Source organism: Anthonomus grandis, chromosome 19 (genome assembly GCF_022605725.1).
Source record: "Anthonomus grandis grandis chromosome 19, icAntGran1.3, whole genome shotgun sequence".
NCBI classification, from domain to species: domain Eukaryota; kingdom Metazoa; phylum Arthropoda; class Insecta; order Coleoptera; family Curculionidae; genus Anthonomus; species Anthonomus grandis.
This window is the reverse complement of record NC_065564.1, coordinates 3,823,382-3,837,344: the sequence shown is the minus strand read 5'-3', so window position 1 is coordinate 3,837,344 and position 13,963 is coordinate 3,823,382. Positions and strand designations below refer to the sequence as shown.

General features: G+C 37.6%; 4 protein-coding genes and 1 non-coding gene across 17 annotated transcripts in view; 2 read left to right on the top strand and 3 right to left on the bottom strand.

The window, feature by feature from the left end:
• Positions 1 to 482: 482 nt before the first annotated feature.
• Positions 483 to 4,715, bottom strand: LOC126747682 (chitobiosyldiphosphodolichol beta-mannosyltransferase). Of its 2 annotated transcripts, XR_007664325.1 has the most exons (8): positions 4,292 to 4,715; positions 4,049 to 4,240; positions 3,752 to 3,996; positions 3,533 to 3,700; positions 3,360 to 3,474; positions 3,177 to 3,301; positions 2,045 to 3,061; positions 483 to 1,195 (listed from the first exon to the last, which is right to left on the bottom strand). XR_007664325.1 is itself a non-coding variant. In XM_050456465.1 (6 exons), the coding sequence occupies exons 1-6, from the start codon at positions 4,639 to 4,641 to the stop codon at positions 3,091 to 3,093; spliced, it is 1,281 nt and encodes a 426-aa protein (XP_050312422.1). In that variant the 5' UTR covers positions 4,642 to 4,715; the 3' UTR covers positions 3,065 to 3,090. The 2 variants fall into 2 exon arrangements, 1 of the variants encoding a protein (XP_050312422.1); XM_050456465.1 differs by lacking the exons at positions 483 to 1,195; positions 2,045 to 3,061 and having other exon boundaries at positions 3,065 to 3,301.
• Positions 4,716 to 6,633: 1,918 nt separating this feature from the next.
• LOC126747681 (uncharacterized) lies at positions 6,634 to 8,852 on the top strand. The gene is made up of 4 exons (XM_050456464.1): positions 6,634 to 6,968; positions 7,027 to 7,988; positions 8,041 to 8,556; positions 8,616 to 8,852. The coding sequence occupies exons 2-4, from the start codon at positions 7,041 to 7,043 to the stop codon at positions 8,757 to 8,759; spliced, it is 1,608 nt and encodes a 535-aa protein (XP_050312421.1). The 5' UTR covers positions 6,634 to 6,968; positions 7,027 to 7,040; the 3' UTR covers positions 8,760 to 8,852.
• A 3,198-nt stretch (positions 8,853 to 12,050) lies between these two features.
• Positions 12,051 to 13,194, bottom strand: LOC126747687 (INO80 complex subunit E). Of its 3 annotated transcripts, none has more exons than XM_050456471.1 (5): positions 12,949 to 13,194; positions 12,705 to 12,892; positions 12,513 to 12,657; positions 12,299 to 12,456; positions 12,051 to 12,216 (listed from the first exon to the last, which is right to left on the bottom strand). In XM_050456471.1, the coding sequence occupies exons 1-5, from the start codon at positions 13,081 to 13,083 to the stop codon at positions 12,132 to 12,134; spliced, it is 711 nt and encodes a 236-aa protein (XP_050312428.1). In that variant the 5' UTR covers positions 13,084 to 13,194; the 3' UTR covers positions 12,051 to 12,131. The 3 variants fall into 3 exon arrangements, with proteins under 3 accessions (XP_050312428.1, XP_050312430.1, XP_050312429.1); XM_050456473.1 differs by having other exon boundaries at positions 12,513 to 12,645; XM_050456472.1 differs by having other exon boundaries at positions 12,513 to 12,648; positions 12,949 to 13,173.
• Positions 13,195 to 13,386: 192 nt separating this feature from the next.
• Positions 13,387 to 13,963, top strand: part of LOC126747680 (calcineurin-binding protein cabin-1-like) — a 67,606-nt gene continuing 67,029 nt past the window's right edge. For all 10 annotated transcript variants that reach the window (XM_050456454.1, XM_050456463.1, XM_050456456.1 and 7 more), the window contains exon 1: positions 13,387 to 13,915. In XM_050456454.1, the coding sequence (XP_050312411.1) occupies positions 13,841 to 13,915 (75 nt within the window). In that variant the 5' untranslated portion in view covers positions 13,387 to 13,840. The remainder of the gene's footprint in view (positions 13,916 to 13,963) is intronic.
• Trnai-uau (transfer RNA isoleucine (anticodon UAU)) lies at positions 13,449 to 13,540 on the bottom strand. The gene is given in 2 exon segments: positions 13,449 to 13,484; positions 13,503 to 13,540. It is a non-coding gene; the product is annotated as a tRNA-Ile (tRNA).

The window sequence follows — 13,963 nt, the reverse complement described above, 5'->3', positions numbered from 1 at the left end:
TTATTTATTTAAACCCGTTACAGCCTTCTTGTTCCATTTTAGACCCACAAAATAACGGGGTTTCCCCGTTATTTTGAAAACAACAACATGGAGACCCTCCCGCCATCTGTTGCCAAGACATCAATCACATTTACAAACCTTTAGGTTATGTCATAACATAGTGGTTATACTCGAAAAATGTTTGCATCCATTTTGTTAAATATTTACGCCATCCTAACCTCCAGGTATCCGAAATATTGTTTTTTTCAAGAAGAACCCTAAATTACTACTCCTTATTCAATTTTGGATCCTTAGATCCACATACTTACGGGGTTTCCCCGTAAGAAAACGCAACATGTAGACTCTGCGCCATCTGTTAAAATATCACATTTACAAACCTTTATGTTATACTAAAAAGTGCCTGGGAATTGAACTAAAGCTTCTGCATCCGCCATTTTGTTTAATACTTACGCCATCTTAACAACTCCCAGGCATCCGCTATATTGAGGTCCAAACCATTTTTTCAAGAATAACCATAAATTACTAATAGGAACAGTCTTTCTTGCATTTATTTAAGCCTCCTTATTCGATTTTGAATCCTTAGACCCACATAATTACGGGGTTTCCCCGTTTAGAAGACCCTCCCGCCATCTGTTGCCAAAAAATCACATTTACAAACCTTTAGGTTATGTTATAACATAGTGGTTATACTCTAAAAATGCCTGTAAATTGAACTAAAGCTTTTGCATCCGCCATTTTGTTTAATACTTACGCCATCTTAACAACTCCCAGGCGTTCGCCATATTAACTTTTTGAAGTCAAAACCATTTTTTTAAGAATAACCCCAAATTACAAAAACAAAAACCCAGTTTTTAAAATATGACATTTACAAACCTTTAGGTCATGTTATACCATAGTGGTTATACTCTAAAAATGCCTGTAAATTGAACTAAAGCTTTTACATCCGCCATTTTGTTTAATGCTTACGCCATCTTAACAACTCCCAGGCATCCGCCATATTGATTTTTTGAAGTCAAGACCATTTTTTCAAAAATAACCCTAAAATACTGAATAAGGACACAGTTTTTCTTACATTTATTCAAGCCTCCTTATTCGATTTTGGATCCTTAGACCCACATGATTACGGGGTTTCCCCGTTTAGAAACAACATATAGACCCTCCCACCATCTGTTGCCAAAATATCACATTTACAAACCTCTAGGTTATGTTATAACTTAGTGGCTATACTCAAAAATGCCTGTAATTTGAATTAAAGCTTTTGCATCCGCCATTTTGTTTAATACTTACGCCATCTTAACAACTCCCAGGCGTCCGCCATATTGATTTTTTGAAGTCAAAACCATTTTTCTAAGAATAACCCCAAATTACTAAATAAAAACCCAGTTTTTAAAATATGACATTTACAAACCTTTAGGTTATAACATAGTGGTTATACTCTAAAAATGCCTGTAAATTGAACTAAAGCTTTGCATCCGCCATTTTGTTTAATACTTACGCCATCTTAACAACTCCCAGGCGTCCGCCATATTGATTTTTTGAAGTCATAACCATTTTTTAAAGAATAACCCCAAATTACTAAATAAAAACCTAGTTTTTAAAATATGACATTTACAAACCTTTAGGTTATGTTATAACATAGTGGTTATACTGTAAAAATGCCTGTAAAATGAACTAAAGCTTTCGCATTCGCCATTTTGTTTAATACTTACGCCATCTTAACAACTCCCAGGCATCCGCCATATTGATTTTTTGAAGTCATAACCATTTTTTAAAGAATAACCCCAAATTACTAAATAAAAACCTAGTTTTTAAAATATGCCAGTTACAAACCTTTAGGTTATGTTATAACATAGTGGTTATACTGTAAAAAAGCCTGTAAATTGAACTGAAGCTTTCGCATTTGCCATTTTGTTTAATACTTACGCCATCTTAACAACTCCCAGGCATCCGCCATATTGATTTTTTGAAGTCATAACCATTTTTTTAAGAATAACCCCAAATTACTAAATAAAAACCCAGTTTTTAAAATATGACATTTACAAACCTTTAGGTTATGTTATAACATAGTGGTTATACTCCAAAAATGCCTGTAAATTGAACTAAAGCTTTTGCATCCGCCATTTTGTTTAATACTTACGCCATCTTAAGAACTCCTAGGCACGCGCCATATTGATCTTTTGAAATCAAAACCAATAACCCTAAAGTACTAAATAAAAACAAGGTTTTTCTTACATTTATTTAAGCCTCTTATAGACTCCTTATTCGATTTTGGATCCTTAGATCTACGTAATTACGGGGTTTCCCCGTTTATAAATACAACATGTAGAGTTGTAGACTCCCCCGCCATCTGTTGTCAAAACATCAATCACATTTAACCTTTAGGTTGTTATATCATAGTGGTTATACTCTAAAAATTTTTGCATCCGCCATTTTGTTTAATACTTACGCCATCTGAACAACTCCTAGGCACGCGCCATATTGATTTTTCTTACATTTATTTAAGCCCCCTTATTCGATTTCGGATCCTTCCACAAAATAACGGGGTTTCCCCGCTTGAGAGCGCGACTTGTAGACCCTGCCGCCATCTGTTGACGAAATTCCGCGCACGCACGAGCTTCTAGGTTACGTCACCACACGCCCCAGAACGTAAACAAACATGACATAACCACCAAAACCCAATAAAAACTATGAGAATAAGGCGTTTCGGCAACTTAAACGGGGTCGAAATCGGTTTAGTGACTGTCCTGGGAGTCCTTGGGGGCATCTACATCTGGAAACCGATCTTCGAGGGGGCGAAAAAGGCGGATTTCTCAGCTGAAAACCAGGTGGACGTACGAGAAAATGCTGGAAAAGGGGGCCTATAAGCTCTACGGAGGCGTCCAGAAGTCCGGAAATCCTACATACCTCATATTAGGGATAGTAGGGTTGACTGCGAGCTTGTTTATTGGCTACAGGGGGATATACAAACCTTATATGAAGGAGAGGAAGATGGAGGAGGCCGAGAGGGTTGCTTCGATCATTTTCGAGAGTGAGTTGAGGAGGAGCCAGGAGTAGTTTAAGGCTGTTTGTAATAAATAAACAAATAAAACTTTATTCAAAGGCACTATAAGCTACTTGATCCCAGTTCTCTTTCCAGCGGAGCGTTTGGAAAGTTTCCAGCTCCTTTTTGAACTTACTCTCTATCAGTTTTTGCTCCTGATTATTGGGGAACTGCCTGAACCAGCTTAACAGCTGTTCAGATAGCTCCTCAGCTGTACTGAAGCTATAGCTGTTCTCCCCATGGACAGCCAGCTCGTTCAAGCTAAAATAAATGAATTGTAAACCCTTTTGAATCGACCACAAGTAGAAATAATAATTGCCATTTAAAATCGTGGGCTAGAACTGGTAAACAGCATCCGAACATGTCCACCACCTTCATGGGTAAGTCAAGGCCGCTGGAACTTGTGTGCAGACTTACCCCGAGGTCTGCAGAAGCTGTAAAAAAATTTAAATCAATATCTTAAATTTGAAATGGCCATAAATGCTTTTATACCGATTATTTTCGGGTATTCGCTTGGCTCAAGCCAGGGGGTGATTACGGTGACATGTTGCCACTGTTGATTTTTAATTTTATCGCAGTAAAATTGCTTTGAATGGCCCTTGCCGGTGATAAAACAGATTAAGTCGGGGAGTTTATGGGAGGTGTAATGGTCCTCATAGTCTGAAATTTTTTTATTTGTATTAAATGAGTAAAATAGAGGGGGTTAAGTACTTTGTAAGGCTGAGAATAGGATTGAGAAGTCTTCATCTTCTGTCCAGCTTGTGCTCGACACCAAAAGGCCTGGCCTATCGGGTTTTAAAGCAACCTCCCCCTGTTTAGATACAGTAAACCTTGTTGAGCCATCATTGCTTAAGATTTCCGGGTATTTTTCCCCAAGTTTCATTAAAAAATCATGTTTTTCTTTAAGAGAGATCTTTCGAAAGATTTCGGGGGGTTTGTCATATAAAACCGTAGCCCTAAAAAGACCCTAATGAATTATCAATTAAAAAAATTTAAGAAGGGCCTTACTGCACATTCCACCTGTCCCAAAGGTCTTTTTTCATAGCCTTAGTGACGCAGAAGCACGCATCTGCCCTAATACCGAAAAAAGCCTCAACTTTCTCAGTTATTTTGACCAACTTATGGCCTTTCGAGAGGTTTAGGGCCATAATAGTGTGGGCATAGTTGTGCCAGTCAATTATCAACTTCGCCCTAACGATCCTAAGAGAAAACCGTTTAAGAAGAGCCGTGAACGGGGGCCAAAAACCTTACCGGCAAAACAACCAACACACCCCGAGACTCGGTATGGCCGGAGGGTTCTGCACCAACAGAACCTGAGGCCTCCGAATGGTGCACAACAAAAACAACAAATTCAACGCCTGGAACACGGTTTTAAAGGCGTAATTCAACAGTTTCAAGGGAACTTGGGGCACGGGACACATGTAGTGATAAAAAACCGAGGGGGAGGCTTTAATTGGCCCCATGGGCTCGGTCTCTCCGTACCCCACGATATCCACCTTATGGCCCTTCTCTCCTAAGGAGAGGGCGTGGTATTGCATCCTGGGGCTGCGCCCTATGTCCCCCAGGACCACTATACACACGTTGTTTTTTTCCCGGGACATTTTTAGGGGGTTTAGGAAGTGCTGTTTTGAATTTCGACACGTATGTAAACAAAGGTGCGTCAAAGTGACAAGCGAGTTTGGTAGTCGCTTGTGCTCAGCTGGAGTGGATTTGGGTTTTTTATTTATCAAAGTCTGTGCAGTAATAAGCTTTTCGCGCGCTTTTTTCAAATTTTAAGATTTGTAGTGCAAGACGGTGTTAAAAGTACTTTGATTTAGCTACAGATGGCTCTCGGTTCTTTGGTTCTAGAGATTTAAATACGCGTTATCTACCCGGTGACACAGGACAAAGGGAACACTTAATAATTATTTTACTCTTCAAGATACACAAATGAATTTTGGTATATTGATGGAATTGTTATAATAGCATTTTTTGATATATTCAGTTGTTTTCTGCCACTTCCTGTTTAACCGGAAGTGACACTTTCTTATTTTAAATGAGACTTATTTCTATAGAAAATAATATTCTGAGAACAATGGTACTGCATTTTTAAAAACTTTTTTTAATAAAATTACTTTAAAGAAATTCCTAATAACTATCCCTAATAACTATATTAATAAAAAAAATGCCAACTATTAAACTTTAAGGCCGCAATTACCACAAAACTACAAAAATCTGAGTGAGCACCTTTTAGCACCAAATGCTTCTTCAATTATTATTGAGGAAATAAAAATCTACATTCTGAATAAGGTACACAGGGTCCACCTAAGGTTCTGCGAATGTAGCCGTCTTTGCATTCGCACGCCGGTTTTGTGGGTCCACCGGGGCAGCCCTGGTGTCGTTGAACGCAATGGTCCACACACGAGGAGGCTCGAGGGTTGAAAGTTTCATTTTCCCCACATTCTGACGCTATTTTAATAGAATTATTTGTAAATTACAAGGGTTTAATAGTCGTACAATGAGTCTACGTACTTGCAGAAGCAGCCAAGGACTGGACCAATAAAATGGCCAGAAACACTAACTTGAATGGCACACTGGCGGTGGTCATCTTTACAGAGCTGTTTAACTACTAAACTCATTCGAATACCATTAAATCAACCTCGTTATTTATCTGTTTAATTAGAACTAATTCGTTTGACCTTCACCTTCACTTCTTAAATAGATAAACAAACACAGTGAAAAAGATTCCACAAAATTTGACCACTAGCTAGACTATGTTTTCCCTTGTGACCTGTAACTGGAAATATAATCGTTCTAATGTTATATAGTCTCTTGTATGGGGAGACAGATTTTAAACTATGTTCCATAGCTCAATTGTAATGTAAAATTTTAAATACACCTGAATCATGGAAACATTACAAGCCTTGTAGAAATAGGTTCGAGTGTATATTGAGGGAGGAATAAAAGCTTTTTTATAAACAAAAAATTGGCTCTGTTAAAGGTAATCCTAAAAAATCTGAAGAATGGAAGAAATGTGAGAATTTCTGAACTGGCTCTGATCCATTAAAAGATTTGCAGTCATTTGTACTTGGATAGCATTCAGGATAAAGTCAACTCTATAGGCACATTAAGAATAATTCAGTCAAATTTTAATCAATATTGAGAGTTACATAAATGACAAGAGTACCATGGACTTCCTCTTTATGTACCTTTGAGCAGATGCATTTGTCAGACCTGAGAAAATTAGTGTTTCAACACTTTTAATAAGGTAAGTTCTGATGAAATAGACTTCATTTTGTCAAATTGCCAAAAGATCTTCTCAATCGTAAAACCCCTTCCAACCCAACCCAAGGGAACCAGAACATTGTCGCCCTATAAATATGCCATTGAAAAATTAGTTTAATTAATTATTTATGAACAATTAGCAGAATTCTGTACTGAAAATAAGGTAAGAAATAAAAATCAATCTGGATTTAGTAGGTAACATTCATGTGAGTCTATTAGTACATACTTAGTACAAGCATATGACTATGTATTCTTAAACCTAAAACGAGCCTTCGAAACAATATGTCCGAATACACTTTTATTAAAATTAAAACATACAATAATGCACATATTGAATTTGTTGACAGAATAAAATACCTTGGATTCATATTAAATAGTCCGTTACATTTAAATGATTATTGAGTATGGAGGTACTGTAAAACAGAGCTATGGGAATTTTTCCAAATAAACCATCACTACTATCAAACCTACCAATCGGACTTTTACAGACCCACTACACTTCCTAACACTGGCAAGAGCCATTGCACCACTTTGACAACCAGCTGATCATTGTTGATATACTTTGACATGTCTGATAATAATAATAATAATGGTTTTACAATAAAATAATGTGAAAGTATACCGCAGGCAACTGGGCCAACCTTCACTCCTCCATATTTGCAAGGTAAGTTCTACATCAAACTCATTAACCAACCTCTAATAACCCCTCAATATTGAACCAGTTATAACATGGAAAATGGACACTTATTCAGACCTAGAATCCACCTCCTCAAACATCTCAGACAGCATACAATCGAACCTCTCAAGTTTAAGCTGCTACGAACAAGAGTTCCGAGACCTCAAAGCTTTGCTGAAGCCCCCTGGGGGTCATCACAACAGTCTGTCTTCGTCTGATCACTTTGAACGGGGCCAATTGGGGCTACAACATCAACAAGAGGCTGTATACGAATGTCAGGCCTTAAAAGTGAAGTTGCAAGAGTGCCTGGCCGATAACAAGGTGAAACTTGGGACCATCGAGGCCCTAAAGGCGAAAATCTCTTTGCAGCATGTCGAGGGGCAGAAGTACTTGAATGAGAGCAAAAGGTTGCAAAAAACTGTTGATTCTTTATTAATAAAAGAGGGGCAACGGGGGAAGTGCCTGGGGTGGTACAGAAATGAGCTTGAAAAGAGCCGCAAAGCGTATAAATCAGTTTTGGACTTAAACGAGGTGCTTAAGGGGGAAAATTTGAGCTTAAAAGTGGAGCTCAGGGAGTGCCAAAGCAACTTAAATATAAAAGAAATTGAGCATCTAAAAGAAATTACTAATAAACTGGAAGTGCCACATCATACTCCAGAAGAAATAAATGCTTTAAGACAGAGTTTATCAGAGAAGGATGAGCATATTCTCAAGTTGACCCAAGAGAACACTCAAATGCTCTCTCAAAGCATTTCTTTAGAGCAGCACTTGAGACAAGCTGAACTCCATAAAGAAATCCATGAAAACATCCTAAAAGAGTTGCAAAAAAGCCATGAGGCCCTAAAGGCTTCTAACAGGGAGCTCTTAAATGAAGTTGAGCAGCTTAAAAGTGACATTCTAGCCAAAGAGGTGGAATTAAATACAAGAAATGGGGAGCAACTGGAGGTGGAGAGGGCAGTGAAGGTTTTGAGGCAGCAACTATTAGTTTTCAGGGAGAAACATGATGAGGTAAGGTTTAACAGGCCCATGTGAAATTGACTAAACAAGCAATTTATTCCAGGTTAAACATGAGCTAACAAACAAGAACAAGGAACTCCTAAAACTGACCCAACTAAATGCCAAAAACTATGAACAAAAAACCCAGACTGATGATGAAAAGTTCGAAACATTCAAGCAGCGAAAAGAGCATCTGCTGGACCTCGACGAGTTCCAAAGCGAGGTGGACATCAGGCTGAAATTCCTGGCCAATAAACTAGATAGAATCGAGAAGAAATCCGACCATTTAAAGGGGGTTTTGGTGCCAAAAATTGAACTATCAGAAGTGCTTTTGCAAGTAAAAAGGCGGGAGTTTAACGAGAAACGTAAGAAAATGGACCGGAATTACTCCCTACTGTTGAGGAAGGTGCGGGAGCACATGAAGGGCCGCAGTTCGGCCGAAAAACAATTAAAAACTTCCCAAGAAACTTGCTCGGCTTATAAAAACCGGATTTTTGCACTGGAAAAGCAGGTGATGGATTTGAGGAATGATCGGGATGTCTTGAGACGATTGACTAAGGATCTTAAGGCCCTTTATCAGGTAAACTTCCGTTAAAGTCGAAAATGCTTCTTAAAAATCAAATCAATTATTTATTACAGGTTCCTTCAAAAATCCCACTCAAACCATTCGAAAGTCCCTTAATAGGCCCCGTAAAGGAAACGTTACAGGGCTGTATTGAGGGCCTTAGGGCAGACATTTTAGGCTTAAGACAGAAGGTGTTTGATAAGTATGTTTCTTCCTAAAAAGTACTTAATTTCTTCGTTAAAATCTGTGATATTTATATTTGTTTTTTTTATGTTACTGTATTTGGTTGTTTAATAAAGTATTTAAATATTCATGAGGTATAAAACTCATTTTTAATTAAGCAAATTTAATGAGGATTTTGTTCAAAGTAAGGCCCTTTATTAATAAACATTTTAATACATGGGTTCGACTAAATTTGAGGGTCATGGTCTAAGATCTGGGCGAAGAGAGATGTTTCAGTTTTACACACAAACTGCTTGGGATATTTGCATGATTTTTTTAGAGAAGTTGAGTGAGAGTTTAGTTGGTTGTTAAAATAAAGAATTTCAATATTTCTGAGGTACAAAACTCGTTTTTAGCTCAAGCAGATGTTGAGCTATAGAGCACCTTTGACACTACTAACTAGTACAGCTCAAAAGCTATTTAAGTACATTTAAAGGGATTTTAGCTGAAAGTAAGACCCTTTATTAATAAACATTTTAATGCATTATAGACCCTTGTAAGTTCATGAGTTCGACTAGTTTTGAGGGTCATGGTCTAAGACCTGGGCGAAGAGAGAAGTTTCAGTTTTACACACAAACTGCTTGGGATATTTGCATGAGTTTTTTAGAGAAATTGAGTGAGAGTTTAGTTGGTTGTTAAAATAAAGAATTTAAATATTTTTGAGGTACAAAACTCGTTTTTAGCTCAAGCAGATGTTGAGCTAGAGCACCTTTGACACTACTAACTAGTACAGCTCAAAAGCTATTTAAGTACATTTAAAGGGGTTTTAGCTGAAAGTAAGACCCTTTATTAATAAACATTTTAATGCATTATAGACCCTTGTAAGTTCATGGATTCGACTAGTTTTGAGGGTCATGGTCTAAGACCTGGGCGTAGAGAGATGTTTCAGTTTTACACATAAACCTCTTGGGATATTTACATGATTTTTTTGCAGGAGTATAGGAGGGCCCTTGAGGAAGGATTTTGATCATAAAATGGTTGTTCTAGATCATAATTTGCCAATTTTGTCTTCATTGTACTCATGGAGATTTTTGGGTAAAAAAAATCAATTTCTTTGAGGCATATTAAATTAATTTTTACAAAAAAACAGGGAGCATAGTGTTTTACTACTACTTAAGTCCTTTTATGGTAAATTTATATGGTTTTTCAGGTTATTCATAGGGGTGAGCCCCAATCGTGCACCTTTATCAATTTTGGCAATTTTTTTGCGCACCCCGTATATAAAATATTTAAAAAATACTCAGTATAGCCGCAAACAACTTAAATCAATCAAATTATACAGTAAACAGACAAAAAATCAAAAAAATTGCAAAAACTTACTCCCATCCCCTCATCTGTGGAACGCCTACTCGTTTTCGCGAAAAAATTGCATAAAAAATACGTTTCGCGACGCGTAAAATACACCAAAATGACCGGCGCGAATTCTAGTTTCGCTTTCACACATTTCCCGAATTGTTACGCGGATTTTCCCTCGAAAAACTGGAATTTTCCTGGAGCGCGAACCACCCCAGTGACGTTTTACGGAAAAACGACGCCATTTTGCATACGAACGGCATACGGTACGCGACTGCGCCGTACTAACCGATCATCGATTTTTATCGATGTTATTTTAGAGCATTAAAATAATGCTAAATGCTTATGTAGAAATGGCAGAAAAGCACTTTATAATATCAACCAATACTATTATTTCGCGTTACATTAATACAGTACGAAACATCTTTTTTCATAAAATAATATGAACTGGTAAAAAAATTCGATACGGGGGGGTATACCTTCAAAATGAAAAATCCCAAACTTTGGAGGTCGATATCTCGGCTTCTGTTTGTCCTATTTCAAAAATTCCAACTGTTTTGTCTTAGTTTCGTCTGTCTGAATCCAACGAGACCATTTGCAAGGTTGTAGCTATTATAGTAGCCGAGATCTCGCATTTTCAGCACCCATTTTTGGGCTCAAAAACGAGGTCAAAATATGAACTTTTCCGAATTTTCAAAGTGCTCTCATTCTTTTAGTTCTAATCGAATTCCGTTATAACCCGGTATTTTTGTGATGTAGGTGATGGGAACAAGACGCTGGTATAGTTGGAATTTGAAAAAAATCAATTTTTTTCGAATTCGTTGGAGGTCGATATCGATATATTAAGGGTATTAGGGTAGGCATTTTAAGTTTAGTTTTACACACAACTGCCTGGGATATCTACATGATTTTTTTAGAGGAGTATGAGTAGGCTTTTGAGGAAAGATTCTAATCATAAAGTGGTTGTTCTAGCTTATAATTTGCTGAGTACTCAATGACATTTTGGGGTAAAAAAAATGAGTTTCCTTAAGGCATATTGAAGTAATTTTCACAGAGAAACAGAGAGTGTAGTGTTTTACTACTACTTAGGTGCTTTTATGGTAAATTTATATGGTTTTTCAGGTTATTCATAGGGGTGAGCCCCATTCGTGCACTTTTATCAATTTTGGCAATTTTTTTGGTCACCCCGTATATAAAATATTTAAAAAATACTCGTTATAGCCGCAAACAACTTAAATCAATCAAATTATACAGTAAACAGACAAAAGATCAAAAAAATTGCAATAACTTACTTCCATCCCCTCATCTGTGGAACGGCCACTCGTTTTCGCGAAAAAATTGCATAAAAAATACGTTTCGCGACGCGTAAAATACACCAAAATGACCGGCGCGATTTCTAGTTTCGTTTTCATACATTTTCCGATTTGTTACGCGGATTTTCTTTCGAAAAACTGAAATTTTCCAAGAGCGCGAACCACCCCAGTGACGTTTTACGGAAAATGACGCCATTTTGTTTCGGACCAAATGGCATACGGTACGCGACTGCGCAGTACAAACCGATCGTCGATTTTCATTGATTTAATGTACGCGCTTCGGAAAATCGCAAATTTCCACGGGAAAAATTCACGTAACAAATCGGGAAATGTGTGAAAACCGAAGCGGAAATCGCGACGGTCATTTTGGTGTATGAATCGTGTCGCGAAACGCACTTTTTCGGGTGATTTTTGCGAAATCAACTCGCGTTGTGCAGTAGAGAGCAAGGGGGTAAGTTTTTGTACTTTTTTAATATATTTTGACCCTTTAAGGCATAAAATGGGTTATATAAGGATACTTACGACTAGAACGAACATTTTTTTAACATCCTTTATACAGAGTGAGTCAAAAAACTACCAAAAACTCATAAAGACTATTCGACCCCCAATTCCTTGTTCAGCACAGTCCCTTTTTTATTATTACCCCTCAAATAGCCTAATTCAACAAAAAAAGCAACAAAATTTACTATAAAATCACTTTATTAAAATTGAATTACCCACAATATAATTTTACAATATAATTATTACTATAACCTCTAAAACCTACTCCGGCACATAATCAATGCTAATCTCCTCCTCCATGTTACTCGGGGACATCTCGAACTCCCCAATCATGTCATTTGATTCACTAAAAATGATTTTTATTAAACCCGGCATAACCTCAACTTACTTAATTTATATTTTTTGAGTTGTTTAATTAGTTAACTTACCTATCGAGGGAGGGCTCATTACTAAACATTTCGGTGGGAACAGTTGGAGGAGCCCTCTCGGGCACTAAGTCCAAGAAACTTTGGCTTTGAAGGTGTCTTTCAACCTCCTCAGGGGTCATGTGCCCATCCGAGAGCACATTAGTGGGCATTTGTATATGCTACAAGTAAATAATGTTATTATTCAAAGCATAATAGGGAAAAATCGCTACAGTACCATAGTCTGACTGGGTTGTCGGTTGTTTGGGGCTTTGGGTTGCGCTGGACGTCGTTTTTTAGGGGCAGAAGCCGGTTTCGGCTGACTCACTTGGGGGGCATTAGGTATTTGAGCGGAAGGTTCAGTGGCTCTTCTTCTAAAATTACTTTTTTTATAAAATATTTGGGGTGCTAAATGAGCGGGTTTTGGTACTTTTTTACTGGTTCTACCTTGATGGGTACCTGTTCCTCCTCAGAGGACTCAGTTTCATCGGTTTCTGAGGTGGTGTAGTCAAGCTTTTCGTGCTGTAATAATCTGTCAAGTAAAAATGATCTGTCCCGAGTTACTTGCAATAAACGCTTTTGGGCCTTGCGTAGGGCCAACTGGAAGGACTCGTTTTCCTTTAAAAGCAACCCTGTGAGTCAAATGAGCCCCCCCTTGGGGCGTGGAAACTTACGTAAATCAGGTGCTGGAACCTGTTTTTTAACGCTTTATACTCCTTTTTGAATTTGGACTCCTCTAGGGCCTGCTCCTCCTCGTCAACTGTTTGACCTTCGTTCGATATAGACCTGGAGTACCAACCATCGAGCATTTTATTGCGAAAAATTGCTTAAATTTTAATTGAAAAGTATTTGTTTGTTTACAAGCTGAATATTCGAGGTTATGTTACGAGTGACGTTGTCAAAGTTTGAGGTTATGTTGCTATATGTTGCTAAACAATGTAGCTAATTAAAAATGAATAAATCAGCCCCTTTTTACTATAAATTAGGCCTATTTTTCAAGGGAATAGGTACGTTTTCCAATTCTCTTAGCTCCCAAAAGAATGACACCTAATGAATTATATTTTATTGCGGCCGAATTTGCAGGTAAAAAGTAGAACCCTTAAGAGGGCATACTTCCCAACCCTTTTTACCATGAAGAGGGTGAAATAATTGAAAAAAAAATACAAAAAAAGTATGCTCTAGGTGAGGCTCGAACTCACAACCCCGGCATCGCTCACGACTACTGTCTTATAAGTACCGTGCGCTAACCAATTGCGCCACTAGAGCTTGTTAGATACAAAATTACATGCTCCTTATGAACGAAAGGCATATTTATTGATAATAAACCGTTTATAGAACGTTTATTTGTTACTCATAACTTAAAAAAAGCATCAAACATTAATTAAAAACCCATAATTTATCTCTAAAAACACGACTTTTTGCATAAAAAGCGTCGTGGCGGCAATAAAAACCATTTAAAATACTCTCACCTGATTGGTGAAACCTTGGCATCCTAAACGTCAAAAAGTCCATTGATAAAAATAATGTTGTGTTTGTGTTACGTTTTGTACACATTAATGACTTAAAATGCTGAAAATCAAGGCCCTAAACGAGGATTCGTCCTCTGAAGAGGACAGCCCGACCATACGAAGGGAGGCACAGGTATTATCCACTGATTTTAACAAAAAACCACCCCCAAACCCCACGAAA